The sequence below is a fragment of the Ceratina calcarata genome, unplaced genomic scaffold (genome assembly GCF_001652005.2).
Source record: "Ceratina calcarata isolate Rehan_Ccalc_2016 unplaced genomic scaffold, ASM165200v1 scaffold1, whole genome shotgun sequence".
NCBI lineage: Eukaryota > Metazoa > Arthropoda > Insecta > Hymenoptera > Apidae > Ceratina > Ceratina calcarata.
Genome location: NW_017130860.1, coordinates 343496 through 357331, shown reverse-complemented (window position 1 = coordinate 357331; position 13836 = coordinate 343496). Strand labels below are relative to the sequence as shown.

General features: G+C 38.8%; 4 protein-coding genes across 4 annotated transcripts; 3 read left to right on the top strand and 1 right to left on the bottom strand.

Moving 5' to 3' along the window:
• The first annotated feature begins 2413 nt into the window (after positions 1-2413).
• On the top strand, positions 2414-4703 carry LOC108629173 (chymotrypsin-like elastase family member 2A). Its single transcript, XM_026815425.1, has 5 exons — positions 2414-2813; positions 3133-3370; positions 3564-3709; positions 3777-4048; positions 4444-4703. Exons 1-5 carry the CDS (start codon positions 2699-2701, stop codon positions 4624-4626), a joined length of 954 nt encoding a protein of 317 aa, XP_026671226.1. The 5' UTR covers positions 2414-2698; the 3' UTR covers positions 4627-4703.
• A 2048-nt stretch (positions 4704-6751) lies between these two features.
• Positions 6752-9719, top strand: LOC108632360 (zinc finger protein 615). The gene is made up of 3 exons (XM_018036919.2): positions 6752-7427; positions 8018-8547; positions 8703-9719. Exons 2-3 carry the CDS (start codon positions 8047-8049, stop codon positions 9288-9290), a joined length of 1089 nt encoding a protein of 362 aa, XP_017892408.1. The 5' UTR covers positions 6752-7427; positions 8018-8046; the 3' UTR covers positions 9291-9719.
• Positions 9720-9810: 91 nt separating this feature from the next.
• LOC108632128 (uncharacterized) lies at positions 9811-11699 on the top strand. Its single transcript, XM_018036513.2, has 4 exons — positions 9811-10144; positions 10303-10725; positions 10792-11086; positions 11151-11699. Exons 1-4 carry the CDS (start codon positions 9948-9950, stop codon positions 11568-11570), a joined length of 1335 nt encoding a protein of 444 aa, XP_017892002.1. The 5' UTR covers positions 9811-9947; the 3' UTR covers positions 11571-11699.
• A 131-nt stretch (positions 11700-11830) lies between these two features.
• On the bottom strand, positions 11831-13728 carry mRpL39 (mitochondrial ribosomal protein L39). The gene is made up of 2 exons (XM_018037049.2): positions 12942-13728; positions 11831-12864 (listed from the first exon to the last, which is right to left on the bottom strand). Exons 1-2 carry the CDS (start codon positions 12950-12952, stop codon positions 11883-11885), a joined length of 993 nt encoding a protein of 330 aa, XP_017892538.1. The 5' UTR covers positions 12953-13728; the 3' UTR covers positions 11831-11882.
• Positions 13729-13836: the final 108 nt, after the last annotated feature.

Genomic DNA, 13836 nt, shown 5'->3' with positions numbered 1-13836 from the left:
TGATTTAAAATTTTGCAGGTAGCTTTTTAATCTATAATAACAAATTCAACATGCTAGCATTGTTTAAGTGTATGGCCTATACATTCTTAAATCGTCTGTTAGATTCTAGAGATTGACAAGGATTAAAATCACTCGCAAATGTTTAGACATTTTCGACTTGTAAATAATGTCTCTTTCGATAATTGTAAATACACTCGTTTTTCCACCCACACCGTACACGCGATCAATTCTATACTGTATGTAACTTGGTAAAAGAAAGATCCTGGATCCGTCGTTTTCATAAAGAGAAACACGAAGACGTACTGCTGAAGTAATTTTTTTATCGCTCAATATACTACACGCACGCGTCGGAAACATGCTGAATGATTGCAACACAAATATTTTCAGTGAACCACCGAAAGTTTAATAAACGAGTTTCCTTTTATTAAGTGGAATTTCGAATAATTTGTTCTCATAGTACTGTCCACGTTTTTAATTATAGAAACGTGGAGGAGATATTTGCAATCGTCCAACATCGTTGCAACAAATTTTCAATGCTTTACCAGACGACGTTCTGATTGACTATATATGTATTATTGTATTGTCAATTACATTTTATAACGTACTTTGTAGCAAGTTTTATCTAACTAAATGGATTCGATCTAATTCCGTCTTTTTACACATCCAGCACGCTTGTATACTGGACTGCGAATTTTTGTTAATCGAATCAACTGCACGAGCTAAGATATAAAATAAAATACAAAGGAAACTTATAATATTCCAGCAAGAGTTAAATGGATTTCTATTAGATTACTCATTTACCAATGGATTTTGCATAAAGGTTCGCAATCTATTTATTATTAAATATGTATGTACATTGAGAATTTGCGAGTCCTGGGTGATCTGAATTTAGGCTGATTTGCTTACTCGCGACGTATTGCTGTATAAATTTGATTCCTAGTCAAGCGTCGACTAGAATGGATTAAGGAAAAGAGCAATCGATTGCAATAACGAAAAAATAAATAAATAAATACATATGAATATACCGTTGTAGACTGGTATCAAAATGAATTGATCAAAATATAAATAACTGATATCCTAACGTGTGTTTTTCTTCACCCATTGACTAATATAATTCGCGTGAAAACTCGGATGTAAGACAGTGATCAGGGTCATGTTTTGGAAAAGGCAAAAGGATCGCTTTCATCGATTTTACCCAACCGTATTCGCTTTCACGATCGGAGCTAATTCCGCAAAAGTATCGCTTCGCGGAGGCAGTAACATAAAATTGCTCAGATGTTAATAATTGCTTTCTCGGAAAAGAATCTCGTTCGGCTTTCTTTTACAGCCCAAAAAGAGGAACGAGGAAATCTCATTTTGCTTCCCCTATAATTTATATGCAACAGAGATTATTACGCTGTAAACGAATTCCAGGGTACGCGGCAAAAAAGTCATGTTCTGCCGTGGTAAAAAAAAATGTTTCCAATGATTTAGACACGGCGAACTTAAAAAATAGTTATCTTAACGTCGCGTCACGCTGCATTCCTCCTCACTTTCCTTGCCGTGGAAATGGCCTGGATACAAATCTACAGACCGTTCCAAAAGTCCGAACATCGGCAATCACGTTAATGATTGTCATCTATATAGTCGGATCAGTTCTATATAAAATATAATATGTACACTTCTTTTTTTAATTGCTTATCACAGAATTTTGTACCAGCTTTTCAAGATTTTTAGATCTCAGGACTTATTAAATTAATTTTACGAACAGAATTGCACTATGTTCCAAATAAATGCAACATGTAATGCTTGAATTTGGTAAAGACGATCAATTTTTCGTTGAACAACCTGTAGCTCCTATCATTACTGTTCACAGTCAGTATTATACACGCAATTCAAAGGAGATCCGCCTCCGAGAGCAATTAACACGCCTATCAATAATCAAGGTAGTCTATCAAGTTAATCCAGTGTAGAACAAAAAAAAAATTGATGCACAATTATGAGAAACTGCGATTAAATGATTCATAACGAATTATATGTTACAGTGCTGTCTGTAACATAGGATGTGGTTAACATGCTAATTAGGTTTCTAGATCTATTCCGATAAACTCGATTGACTTAAAGGAACTTGTCTATATGAAATTTAGTTCAGTTTCAATCCTAAATTGATAATTCAAGTTTACATTGAGTTCTAATATTATTTTTATAATAATATTTTCTCATTTGAAAAGCTTCCCTTTTTTAAGCTTTAATTAAACTTGAAGAAAAAGCCGATCACGCCAAGGATCTTTTTGCTACCTTACGAAGGTATGAAACATAATAGCAACGAAGCAAAAAGTAACGTTTCTAATTGGAATGAGAAGACGAAGGAGGAGAGATAACTTTCGTTAGTGAGAGCGGTATTCCTCTGTTTAAAGAGATGCCAGTTTCCATTCGTCCGTGATCGCGGGTTAGTCTATTCCCCTTCTTCGATGGCAATCGTCAACGATCACTTTCTTCGGAGTAAGTTCTTACGGAGGAGTTAGCAGTCGAAGGTTACTCGGTCTTCCCGCTGTATCTTCCTTCCCTCAAATTTCCCTTAAATCATGAGCGCCTGTTTCAAATTTCCCAGTGGCTAAATCGAATTTTAGCATCGAAAATTGAACCAGCGTCTTTTCTTTGTGAGTGTACGGTGGAAGAATATGAAGTGTACGAGATAATATTGGCGAAGGACAGTTGTATGCATGGTGTACCTTTTTCGCTGGAGATGAATCTTCGCTGTGGACTGGCGATACTTCTTCTCGTTCTCGCGGAGGTCGACTGCGCGCTCCTCAAAATCGTGGAAACTCATTCCTGTGAGTATGTACGTCCAACGCTAATCAAGAACTTCAATCCACAAGTCTTGCATTTCTTCTGGGTTTATCATCAGACCGCGGATTTGATGCATTTATAATATGGAGTATCAATAGAAAAAGTATGATGCTTAAAAGATTAACACAATTTTCTTCTTTTTTTAAATTGATCCATAATAGCTTCGTGCATAAAAATCTACGATCTTCTTAACATTTTATTTGATCTTAAATTGTCGGAATCATTGAACTATCTGTTGACTGTCGACAAAAGTCAGCTAGGTGGGAAACTTGAATTTTTCAATAACAGCCTGTGGATCTCCAGCAGCATCGCACAGGCAGCCACGGTCGATACCGAAAGGCCTCAACGCTACTGTTTCCTCCATGAACGGACGAAGGGAAGTGGGCAGAATATTCAACGGGAAACCGAGTAAACGAGGCTCCTGGCCTTGGCAGGTGTCCCTGCAGCTTCTTCACCCGAAATTGGGGTTCATCGGGCACTGGTGCGGCGGTGTTCTCATCGAGCCCACTTGGGTCGTCACCGCAGCTCATTGTATCCATAAGTATGTTGTTTCTCCAGGCTTACATTTCATAAATAATTTATAACAATGAATTTATAATAAATAATAAATAATTGCATTCAATCCATGGTTCATTGTTGGACTTCCGTATATTAGTTCATAAATTCACTCTTCTTTTTTAGTAGAATTAATTTTCTGTCTTAATTACTCATCGATCTTGATTTAATCTTCATAGCGATCTTTTCAATTTGCCAATTGGAGCACTATGGACGGCGGTCGTCGGAGAATGGGAATTGGACTCCGGTGGACGCGGCTCGGCCCGACTACCTGTTGAACGAGTCGTCCTCCACGAGAGGTTCAACAATTACATGCACGATATTGGTACATCGACTTCAGAAACGTTCTTCCTCCAATAAAACGAGTAGAAAGAAAATTAAATATATTCCAGCGTTGATGAAGCTAGCCAGACCAGCTCCTTTGTCGAAAATGGTACGGACGATCTGTTTACCGGAACCGGAAGAGGAGCTCGCGAATAGACAATGCACCACATCTGGCTGGGGTCGATACGGACCTACTCAATCGCTTTCCACCGCGCTTTTGGAAGCCTCTGTGCCGTTATTGGATCTTGAGAAGTGTACGAAAGCTTATGGGAAATCGGTACCGATTCGTAGCAGCCATCTCTGTGCTGGTAACACCGACGGCTCTTCCGGTAGTTGCGTGGTAAAGCATCAAAATATTTCGACGATAATTCCGAATCGAAGAAAACTGTCCTCGTCATTTTATATAAAATTCTACTTATCATTTACGTTCATCATTTTTCATGAGATATGCAGCAAAATATCAAGATATCAAATGAAACTCCAATTTAGATTATTCCAGCAAAATTGCTTATTACCAATCCCCGTCATTTTGCATTAAATCTCGTTCATTACCGATCCTCATCATTTTACATTCAGATACTGTTGATCAATCTACAGAATCCACTTAACTAGATTAGAGCGTTTGCAATTCCTGAATAAATATAATTTGACCTTCTGCGAGAAGGTTGCAGATGGATGAGATTATCGTGAAATTAGCATTGAAATCTCAGGCCACAGTTAAATTCGCGTTTACAGGGCGATTCCGGAGGACCGTTGCAGTGCCGTCGAGCGGACGGGGTATGGCAATTGGCTGGGGTCACTTCTTTCGGATCGGGATGCGCCAGGCCTGGGTATCCAGACGTCTACACCAGGATACAGTCTTATGTGAAGTGGATCAAGAATATTATGGACAACGACGACGACACGCTGCTCTTATAATTTATCTATTGATTCATATGTAGATTTGTGTAAATATTGATATAGACTGTACATATGCGTATATATTGTATAAAATATCTTCAATCCTTAGTCTTTTTCTGAATTCTGCTATGTGTCTCTTCCTTTAAAACTCGTACCGCTCTTCCCCAATCGTCTTTTCATTCATATAATTGTTTGTTAAAAAAGAATATAAAATACGATCTTACAAAGAAAAAGATATACGATATAGACATAGAATTTGAATTCTAATAACAAGAAATGTATAAATATAAATGAAAATATAAGGCAAGTTCTGCGATTTTGCCAGGGGCTATGCAACGATCCTCTATCGATAGCAAATGTTTCCAAACGGGAATGGAAAGTATCTGCATTTATATGACTCTCGTAAAGGAAACCGAAGTTACTTCCCTGGGATTCGATGTTACGCAACCCGATGATCGTGCGTGTGACAGCGATTGCATTTCCAGCTACCCTTTCAACCCCCTATGATATACCAAGTATCGATCTACCGTGGAACGCGTGCATTGAGGTAACTAAGAGAGCCAGAGTACACAAATTGTACCGACGCATCCATTAATTAGCTTAATACGTGGCACTTAGCATACGAGAGCATCCTTCTGATCGAGTTCCATTTACTTCCCTGTACATGGAATAATATCCACTCAATGGTTTTCACAAATCTTTGCTCATATCGTTTTACACACATTGCAAATCTTTATTCGTATCGCCTTACACTCTAACTCAAATAATTATAATTGACTGAATAATTGATTTAAGGAACCAAAGGACTTTAGATCGAAGATGTTTCATAATTGCAATGGGAATCTAATAAGGCTGCATACTCAGTCAGTACTTAATGAAGTTACAAGAAACAAACTTCTGCATCAGTTTCTACGAACACTAATTACTATTCTACATGCAATAACGTTGTCCAAGATTCCGTTTAATAAAAAAATTATATGGAGATTAAACATGAATGAATCTAGTTTAATTAATTGATTAGAGTCGGACACACGCGTCAATTAGCAGCCAGTAATTATATTAGACGGCTAATGTAACGCAGCTGTTGCTGCCGCTGTTGCTGTCAGTGTCCGCGTATTCTCTTCTGATTAAATCATAAATTTTGTTCTCGTGAAACTTTCTCATTAACTTTCATGCTTGAAATAATGAAGTATCAGATGTACAAATGAGTTCAAAACAATGCATTTGTACGTACACCTAATACAATCTTTAGTAGAAATTAATTAATTCTTTCAGCTCATTTATTCATTTGTACCTTTGAAAAAAAATCGCGAGTTCTTTCATATTTATAAAGATAATGTCATTCTTTCCCTAAGTTACTCTTTAACAGTGATCATTCATGTCCGCGCCATTAGCTGATTAACTTCGATGTAATCTCAAGGGAAGTTGAAGGTGTGCCATTTAATAGCGAGCATACCGTTTCCATTGAACTGTATGACCAGGCAACTTCTGACAATACGACAGTCTCACACCCCAACGAATTAATGATAATGAATGAATTATATGATAAAAAATATTATCAATAAATATTCTCAATCGATAGTGATAAAAATAATACAACGTATTATTGGCATTCGATGGAATATTAGATATAAAAAGAAGGAAAACGCTTTCTAGATATTCAAACAAATATTTCGTTTTATCGCTATCGGTATCGGATGCGCCTACATAGAAATTACCTTGCGAAGGCGGCTGAGATCACCGGATCGATTTGCACAACCCTTCTAGATACAGATCGGTGCATGCTTGCATAAAACATGTGTACATACACGTGCATATGCATGTACCATGCATCAAGTTGGGAAGGTTTGCTTACACGCAATCTTCAACAGCGTTATTTTTATCCTTTTCATAATTAGCCTGCTGACTGTTATGTAAAATAAAAAAATGTCTCTTATCAATTTAAGAAGATCATCGCTTCATCGTTACGCTGTGCATGCAGTTATTGAAATTTCACGTATTCTGTACACTTTTGTCTACTTTATAAAATCCGTTGGTTAATTATAATTTTCAATGAACCAGCTTTTTCATTCGTATGAACATCAGACAGTTTGACAATGCTCCGGCTGTAATCAGCGTCGGGCAAAGGTTGACATGCGCGAGGAGCGTCCGTGAAACGAACAAGGGAGAGTGCGGCGCGTTCCTGATCAGTAGTAGCACACTTTCATCGGGCGTCGAGAAAAGTGAGTCGGTCCCATCCGCGGCTAAGATATCCACGTCCGCGGTGTTTAAGGAGTGCTCTCGCGAGAGGAGAGAGGTATTCGGAGAAAGGGAGAAACGGATTCCTTTCGACGACGCGAAAAAATCATTGTGCATTTTTCCCCGGGGGGTGGGGTGGCTCACTGGAAAGACAAATCGTCTCGAGAAAGTCGAGAGAATTAATTGCGCGGCACATTCGTCGCATACAAATTACGTGACATTGAAACGAGAATGCGGATAGTCCACGGTTATCGGATGTAAAATATCCTGACCAGAGTTGCAATCTGTAACGCAAAGAATTGCACAGTGATTGTTAGATTCGTCGAGTCGTGCGTCAGGATTTTTAATATAAATTAAATCAAACGTACTAGACAGGAACACTTGCACTTTGTAAAATAAAATAAGGAACTGTATACTGAGATTGGGTAGAGAAATGAAAGTCGCGTGTCGGCCGGGTTTCACCCTTTCCAAGGGGTGCAAAGGGAGGGTGGCATGAACCGGATGAATCATTCAGACGGCCTCTGACGTATCGCAGAAAAGAGAGACGCGATCGAAGAATCGAAATACACCGGGTTTACCAGGTAAGAACTGCTTCAGTACTCACGGTTAATTTTTTTTATCATCACGAATGGAAACATTAATTCGTTCAAAGGTTGAGAATTCGTTTCAAAATGGCTGCTTTTGTTGTGCACACAGTACTAAACTCGATGCTGTTAGAAAGGAAATTTGTTGTTCGTGTTCTGAACGTTTATAGTCGTTTCTTAGAACTTGTTCACAGAGAACAATTTTAGAAACTGATACAAACGGGAATATTGATATGAACCTTGACTATTTATTAATTTATTTTACTTTGATGATAGTTTTCGAAGCGAGTTACACATATGAGACAGTCTAACTATTCGGTGTCCGGTGTAACATTTGCCCACGTGGAAATTAAAAACAGAAGAAAGCTTCACGCTTTCTCGCACCGCTGTAGGACCGTTTTACGATGTCGATTCGTTCTATAGCAAAATTCTTAAAAACAGCTGAACACGTTTTGCGCTCCATTTCATTTGTGAACGCGTGAAGAACGAAAAATTGACAAATCGCGTTTCTAAAGTCTCAGATCCTTTCTTATCACTAGACTACAAATTCTATACAAGAATATTAATTGCAATTATTCGCATTCTAGTTCTCAACGACTAATCGATTCTGCAAAGGATGAGCAGAAACGAGAATGGTTTATCCTTGGCGACGCCACCCGCTATTCACGTTGGGCCCATAGTGAATCCGAGCACCAACGAAACTATTTCCATCGTGATACCGCTGTCAGCCCAGCTGACTACAGTCACTAGTCAAAAAGTCGAGAAATCCTGTAAGGATTGCAATACCAAAGATGCGAAGCAGTCGCCTCGTCCGAGAAACGACAAAACCAAAGGCTGTCCCTTTCCTGGCTGCGCCAGGTACGGGAGAGCCTTCTCCAGGGCGCACGACTTGAAACGGCACATCGCTCGCCACGAGTTAAGGAAAGAAAAATTATGCGACTGCGAACACCTCGTTGCCGTGAACAAACAACAGATCGAGAAGGAAACTGAAAATGTAACTGTCGGACAGATTTGGACTGAGGATTCCCGGGAAACTAAATCTTATTCGTGCTCGCAATGCAAGAAGAAATATGCTAGCGAGATTAAACTTAAAGCTCATATGAGTTCTCACGAAAAGGTATGTTTAAAGTAACGCGAGAGAACAAACATAGTTTTGTTCNTTTTTAAAAAATGCGTTTCTAAAGTGCATAAACTTTTGGGATTGATTGTATAGCCAATACATCCTTAATTGTTCTAACATAAGACTGATCGCACTATTTTCTGTTGAAACAGGTGCCGGGCAAGAACGTGTGCGTTTTTTGCGGGACATGTTCGCGGGACGAAGAGGACCTTCAAGAGCACATGAAGCAGCATACAGCAAATATATTGAACGCTCAATCGGCTTTGGAGAAAGGAGAGAAGAACGACAAAGATGACGATTTCTTACTTGAGGAAATGTTACTCCTTAATAAACCGCGAAGACCGGAACAATCTGGTAAAAGTGCAACCGGAGCGTCCAAAATACGCTGCGACTACTGTTCCAAGACTTTCAAGACGAAATGGACGTTGAGCTCGCACGTCGCGGCGCACGAAGGCCGATTCCAATTTGGCTGCAGCCAGTGTGGCAAGAAATTCGTACGGAAAAGTCACTACGAGGGCCACATGAGGTCCCACGAAGCTGCGAGGCCGTACGTCTGCGATCAATGCGGGAAAACGTTCAAAGAGTTGAAACACAGAAGGGAACACACTAAACGGAAGCATCCGAGTAATCAAAACGCGATTCAGACGCTTTTGGACAGCATCAGTCCGTGCGGTTCTGAAGATCTACCCGTGGATCAAACAAAATTCACGCTCTTCATGCCTGTTAACTTTTCTGTATAAGTTTTCTAATTTGAGGCTCGATAATGAAACAGGGTTTGAAAAATTGAAGGTTGCTTCTAATGGAACGTTGTCGACGATGTCCTTTTATAGTACGAGAGAAATGTACCTAACGATTGTAACTATCATTGTACACGCGAGAGACACTGTAACTATGTATGTATTGATTTAAATAATCGTTTCTACTTTGCGACGTGGCGAAGATCCATGCGTTTTTTTTCCCCAACAAGACAATCTCAATCCCAGATTGATTTACGATCAGTATGTACATACACATGATGAAATTGAACACGTTATTTTCGATATAACAGTAGCGATAACTATTATACTTTCCATTGTACCTAATAAATAACAGTATATATATAATTATGACACCCTGTACAATTGTAAAACGAGAATCGAAGAACTCTCGATTAAAACGATATCCATGAATCCACGCATCGCTTGTTTTGTTTCGCCCTGATCACGATTTTTAATTTTCTTAAATTTTTATCCAAGATGCACTTTTAATTAGTAGAAAATATAGGTGAAACAATAATGTGATAAACGTAGACAGCTGCTCTATATTGTCACGAAGCACGAAAAGCACAAAGTAGCATCGACCAGTGTATATCGAAGAAACTTTTTTTATTATATTTTTTAAATGTTCCTCTATTTTAAATGAATGCGAACAAGCGTCAGAAAGTGCCTATCAAACCCGACCGGCTCGAGGACACGCGCAAGGATTTCGAGAAAAGGTTGATTGAACGCAGATATCATGGGTACGCGTTGGATACCCTCCCGCCCGAGGTTCTGGAGATGGTTCTTAGGCTATTGCCTTTACACGACGTTTCCACGTCCGTGCGATTGGTATCCAGGTAATTTATGTTAAATACAGTTATCCTATTTAATAAATAAACTCTGCCACCTACCATCGTTTATTCTTCGATATGTTAGAGTACACAACTCTATAACTAACATTTATATATACTGTTTAATTTAAAACATGAACTACTTGTTACGTTTTTTTAATCAGACATTGTTCGACGATCGCCTCGATAGTTTTGAACGGCGCGTTTCTCACGGCTGGTGCGAGAATAGAAGGTCTGATGAGGCGGATCGAAGATACGATGAAACACGCGAAAGTGGATCACGAACTGTTGGTTTGTAACAAAGCCTACAACACGGCGGAGGTGATCAAAGCGCAATACAAAATGTTACGCGCGGTCACGTGGAGGTACACACATCCTCCTGGCAAGCAGGAAAAGTTCCCGAGACTTTGCTTCTACGCGGGCAGTTTGCTCGACAAGCTGAACGAAATTCTTGCCCGAGCTGCGAAATACCGTACGTCCAGCATTCGTGAACTTTGTACCGTGAACGCGGATGTAACTGCCTTTACGTCCCTGTGCAAGCGATTCATGAACTTCTTCGAGAAAGTTTCCGAGCGCAGAGTGAACAAGTTAATGATATTCCGAAAATTCGACGCTACGGTAAATGCATAAATAATCGTATGAAATGTCGATAGATCCTCCTTGATCTCTGGATGCAAAGTCATAGATATTTTGGACTGCCTGGTGGAAGGCCGGCAAGTATTGGCTTTCAAAGTAATGTCGAGCAGACACGGCGAGACGGTTAACATGAAGCTGAGGTACACGATAAAAAGAGCGTGGTTTACCTGCTTGGATGTCACTAAAAACGCCGACGAAGAATCATGGAGGGACGAGCAACGCTTCATGTATCTCCGGCTTCGGCGTCTGGTGGGCAGCGTGAACGAGCATTTCTTCGAAAACTTGCATTACGAGAAGAACCTCCTGTTCCAGGTTGCACTAGCACGCGCGGGATAAAACACGAAAACACGGTCAATGTATCTACTTTACTCTTTAGATCCCATTGACGGATCCTTTGAGACCTCCACCCGCGTCCACTTATTCCGGCTACGGCGAATACGGCGGCAAGTTCTTTTATTATGGAAATATGAACAAGTACGCGTACGAAAGCAAATTTACTCACGCGGCGGTTAGTACGATGGACTTAACGGTTGAAACGGAAGAACAGGTCCATAAAGCGCCAACCCTCGATCTAGTGATCGATATCGAATTGAAGTGCACGCCGGAATTGGCTCCACTCGAAGTGCGATCGATTTTAAGATCGGACGAGTTTGAGGCTCGCGAGATGAAAACTTGCAAATATCAACAGCTTTTTTTACGAATGAACGTCACTTGCCCAGCATCGTTAGCCAACAGATTAGCCGGTAATTTCGTATGGGAACTTCGTTCTCCACGACGCGCGCGTCAAGCATCGTGAATCTTTATTTGTATACGATTAGAGGACCGTAATCACACACATACAGATATATACACGCACATTGGAATTATACAATTATACGTCTTACATTTTTAACATAGTGGCTATATATATATATATAGTGCATATATTTAGTAGTAAAATATTTAACGATAGATAGAGTAATAAAATATTTTACCTATAATGATTAACATTTTGTTAAAATGCAACGTGTATTTTAATGATTTACATAGGTAGCGAGGAATTATGAAGGGTAAAAATTATGTCGAAAATTCATTTTTATTAATACTATATATATTTGGTTTATAAAAACTAGTTTCTAACAGACACCTCAACATAGCTCTCTTCCTCATCTTTGCTCTCATCCGACAAGAACGACCACGCTGTCGTGTTTAATTCTTTAGCGCGATTCACTAACAAACCGTATGCGAACTGATTTAAAAGAACCCCTTGGGGAAGGGCTACCCCTTGAAATCTATACAAATTCTCTTTATTCGGTACTTTGTGAATAGCAGCGATCGTACATCGACCTATTAACGAACTATTTCCTACCATAGGTCCTTTGCTAATGTCTATGTGTTGTCCGATCCTGTACAAACTGACTTTGTTATTATTAGATTTCGCGATGTCTGGTATTTGTTCTGATTTGATTGGATTTTCTTGAAATATATCAAGCGCAATGCTTTCTGTAGTGTCTATCCTTTCTATAGGCAATGCTTGGTTCACAAGTTTCATGTACTGAGCAGAAAATGCACGCATTTCCTGATCCGTGGGTTTCCAATCATCCAATTCGAGATGCACATCGTAGATAAAACTACCAGACTTTATAATAGGTACTGGAAAACTATGCAAATGGACTTTTACATCTGGTTTGAATGCTGTGTCCACTACTGCACCCAAAATGAAAGAACAGGTTCTCCAGAAAGCTGTGTTAACGATTTTGTTCTCTGGGCTAAGTAAATTTAGGAGTTTCAATTCACATTTTGATGTTAAAGGCCTATTCATGTCCCATGGTAGTCCGTCCACTAAGGCTAGGGCAGATACTTTGGAAACACCTTCGGATATATGTTTTGCACAATCAGCAGGGGTGGATAAACATTTGTTCATTATGAGAACTACATCTTCTATAGGGGATTTATATTTGACTTCAATTTTTTCAATTCTTCCTACTGCATTTCTCTGTTTCTTCTGCTCCTCTTCAAACAACAAATTCTTCCTCTCTATTGCTTCTTGCTTAGATAGTACGCTCTTGTAGCGTGATTGTATGTTTGGCATTAGACATAAAACTTTACAACTGAAATATCCATAAATCATGTCTATGTTTTTAATCAATTCCATAAATACACCGGTTGATATAGGTTAAATACTTGCCGTTGAAACATGTTGAGGTATATGTACAATGAAAACTTCGCACAGGTGCTTTATATTTTATAGAAAAAAGTCACATATATATTTAGAATCGTGCTTGTAATTCAACTTTCTTAATTAACGATAGAATCATTTAAAAAACGAACGAACCGCTCATGGGTGAAAGAGTACATACACTAGCGGGTTACGATCAGGCATTACGACACAATCTTTTATGAAAATAATTTGTAACGTCAAATCTTAAGCACGCAATAATAATTAGCGCCTGACAATAAAATTATATCAAACACGAATTACTCGATTTTTTTTTATGTCGTAAATAAAGCACATGACATTATTCTACTATCAGAGAGGAAATGAGTGACTAGAGTCATTGAGCAATAGTGAGAAAGAACTTCAAATCTTGTGAGTGAAACCTGAGACCTGAGTTGTACTATTCCTCAACACACGACGCTGTGATAGAAATTCGACTTATTTACATACATCGGTGCAGAGCATGCAGAGCTATATTGTGCTCATACTGCGCCGACATTTAAAATTATGCCGCTCTCGGCTGTATAACTTTTTTTAAATTATTTCATTGAAAGCACAGGACGTGCCAAGTAATACAAAATATCCAAAGCACAATACAATTTATAGCTATCGCTCATACGCGCTAATTTTGTTTAACGTAAATTGTATCTCGTCTGTGATCAACGAATTATTTACATTTCCAAGATTTAATATCGATGCAACGGATATTCGAAACTTAATAAAATTATTTTAGATAATCCATTCATGGAAAATTGTAAAATTAATTCTCTGATCTTTTCCCAATTTCAACGGATACAAAAGTAATTCTTAGAACTATTTGCATAAATGAATATGCAATAAAAATAATTTATTGTTCGCGTTGACG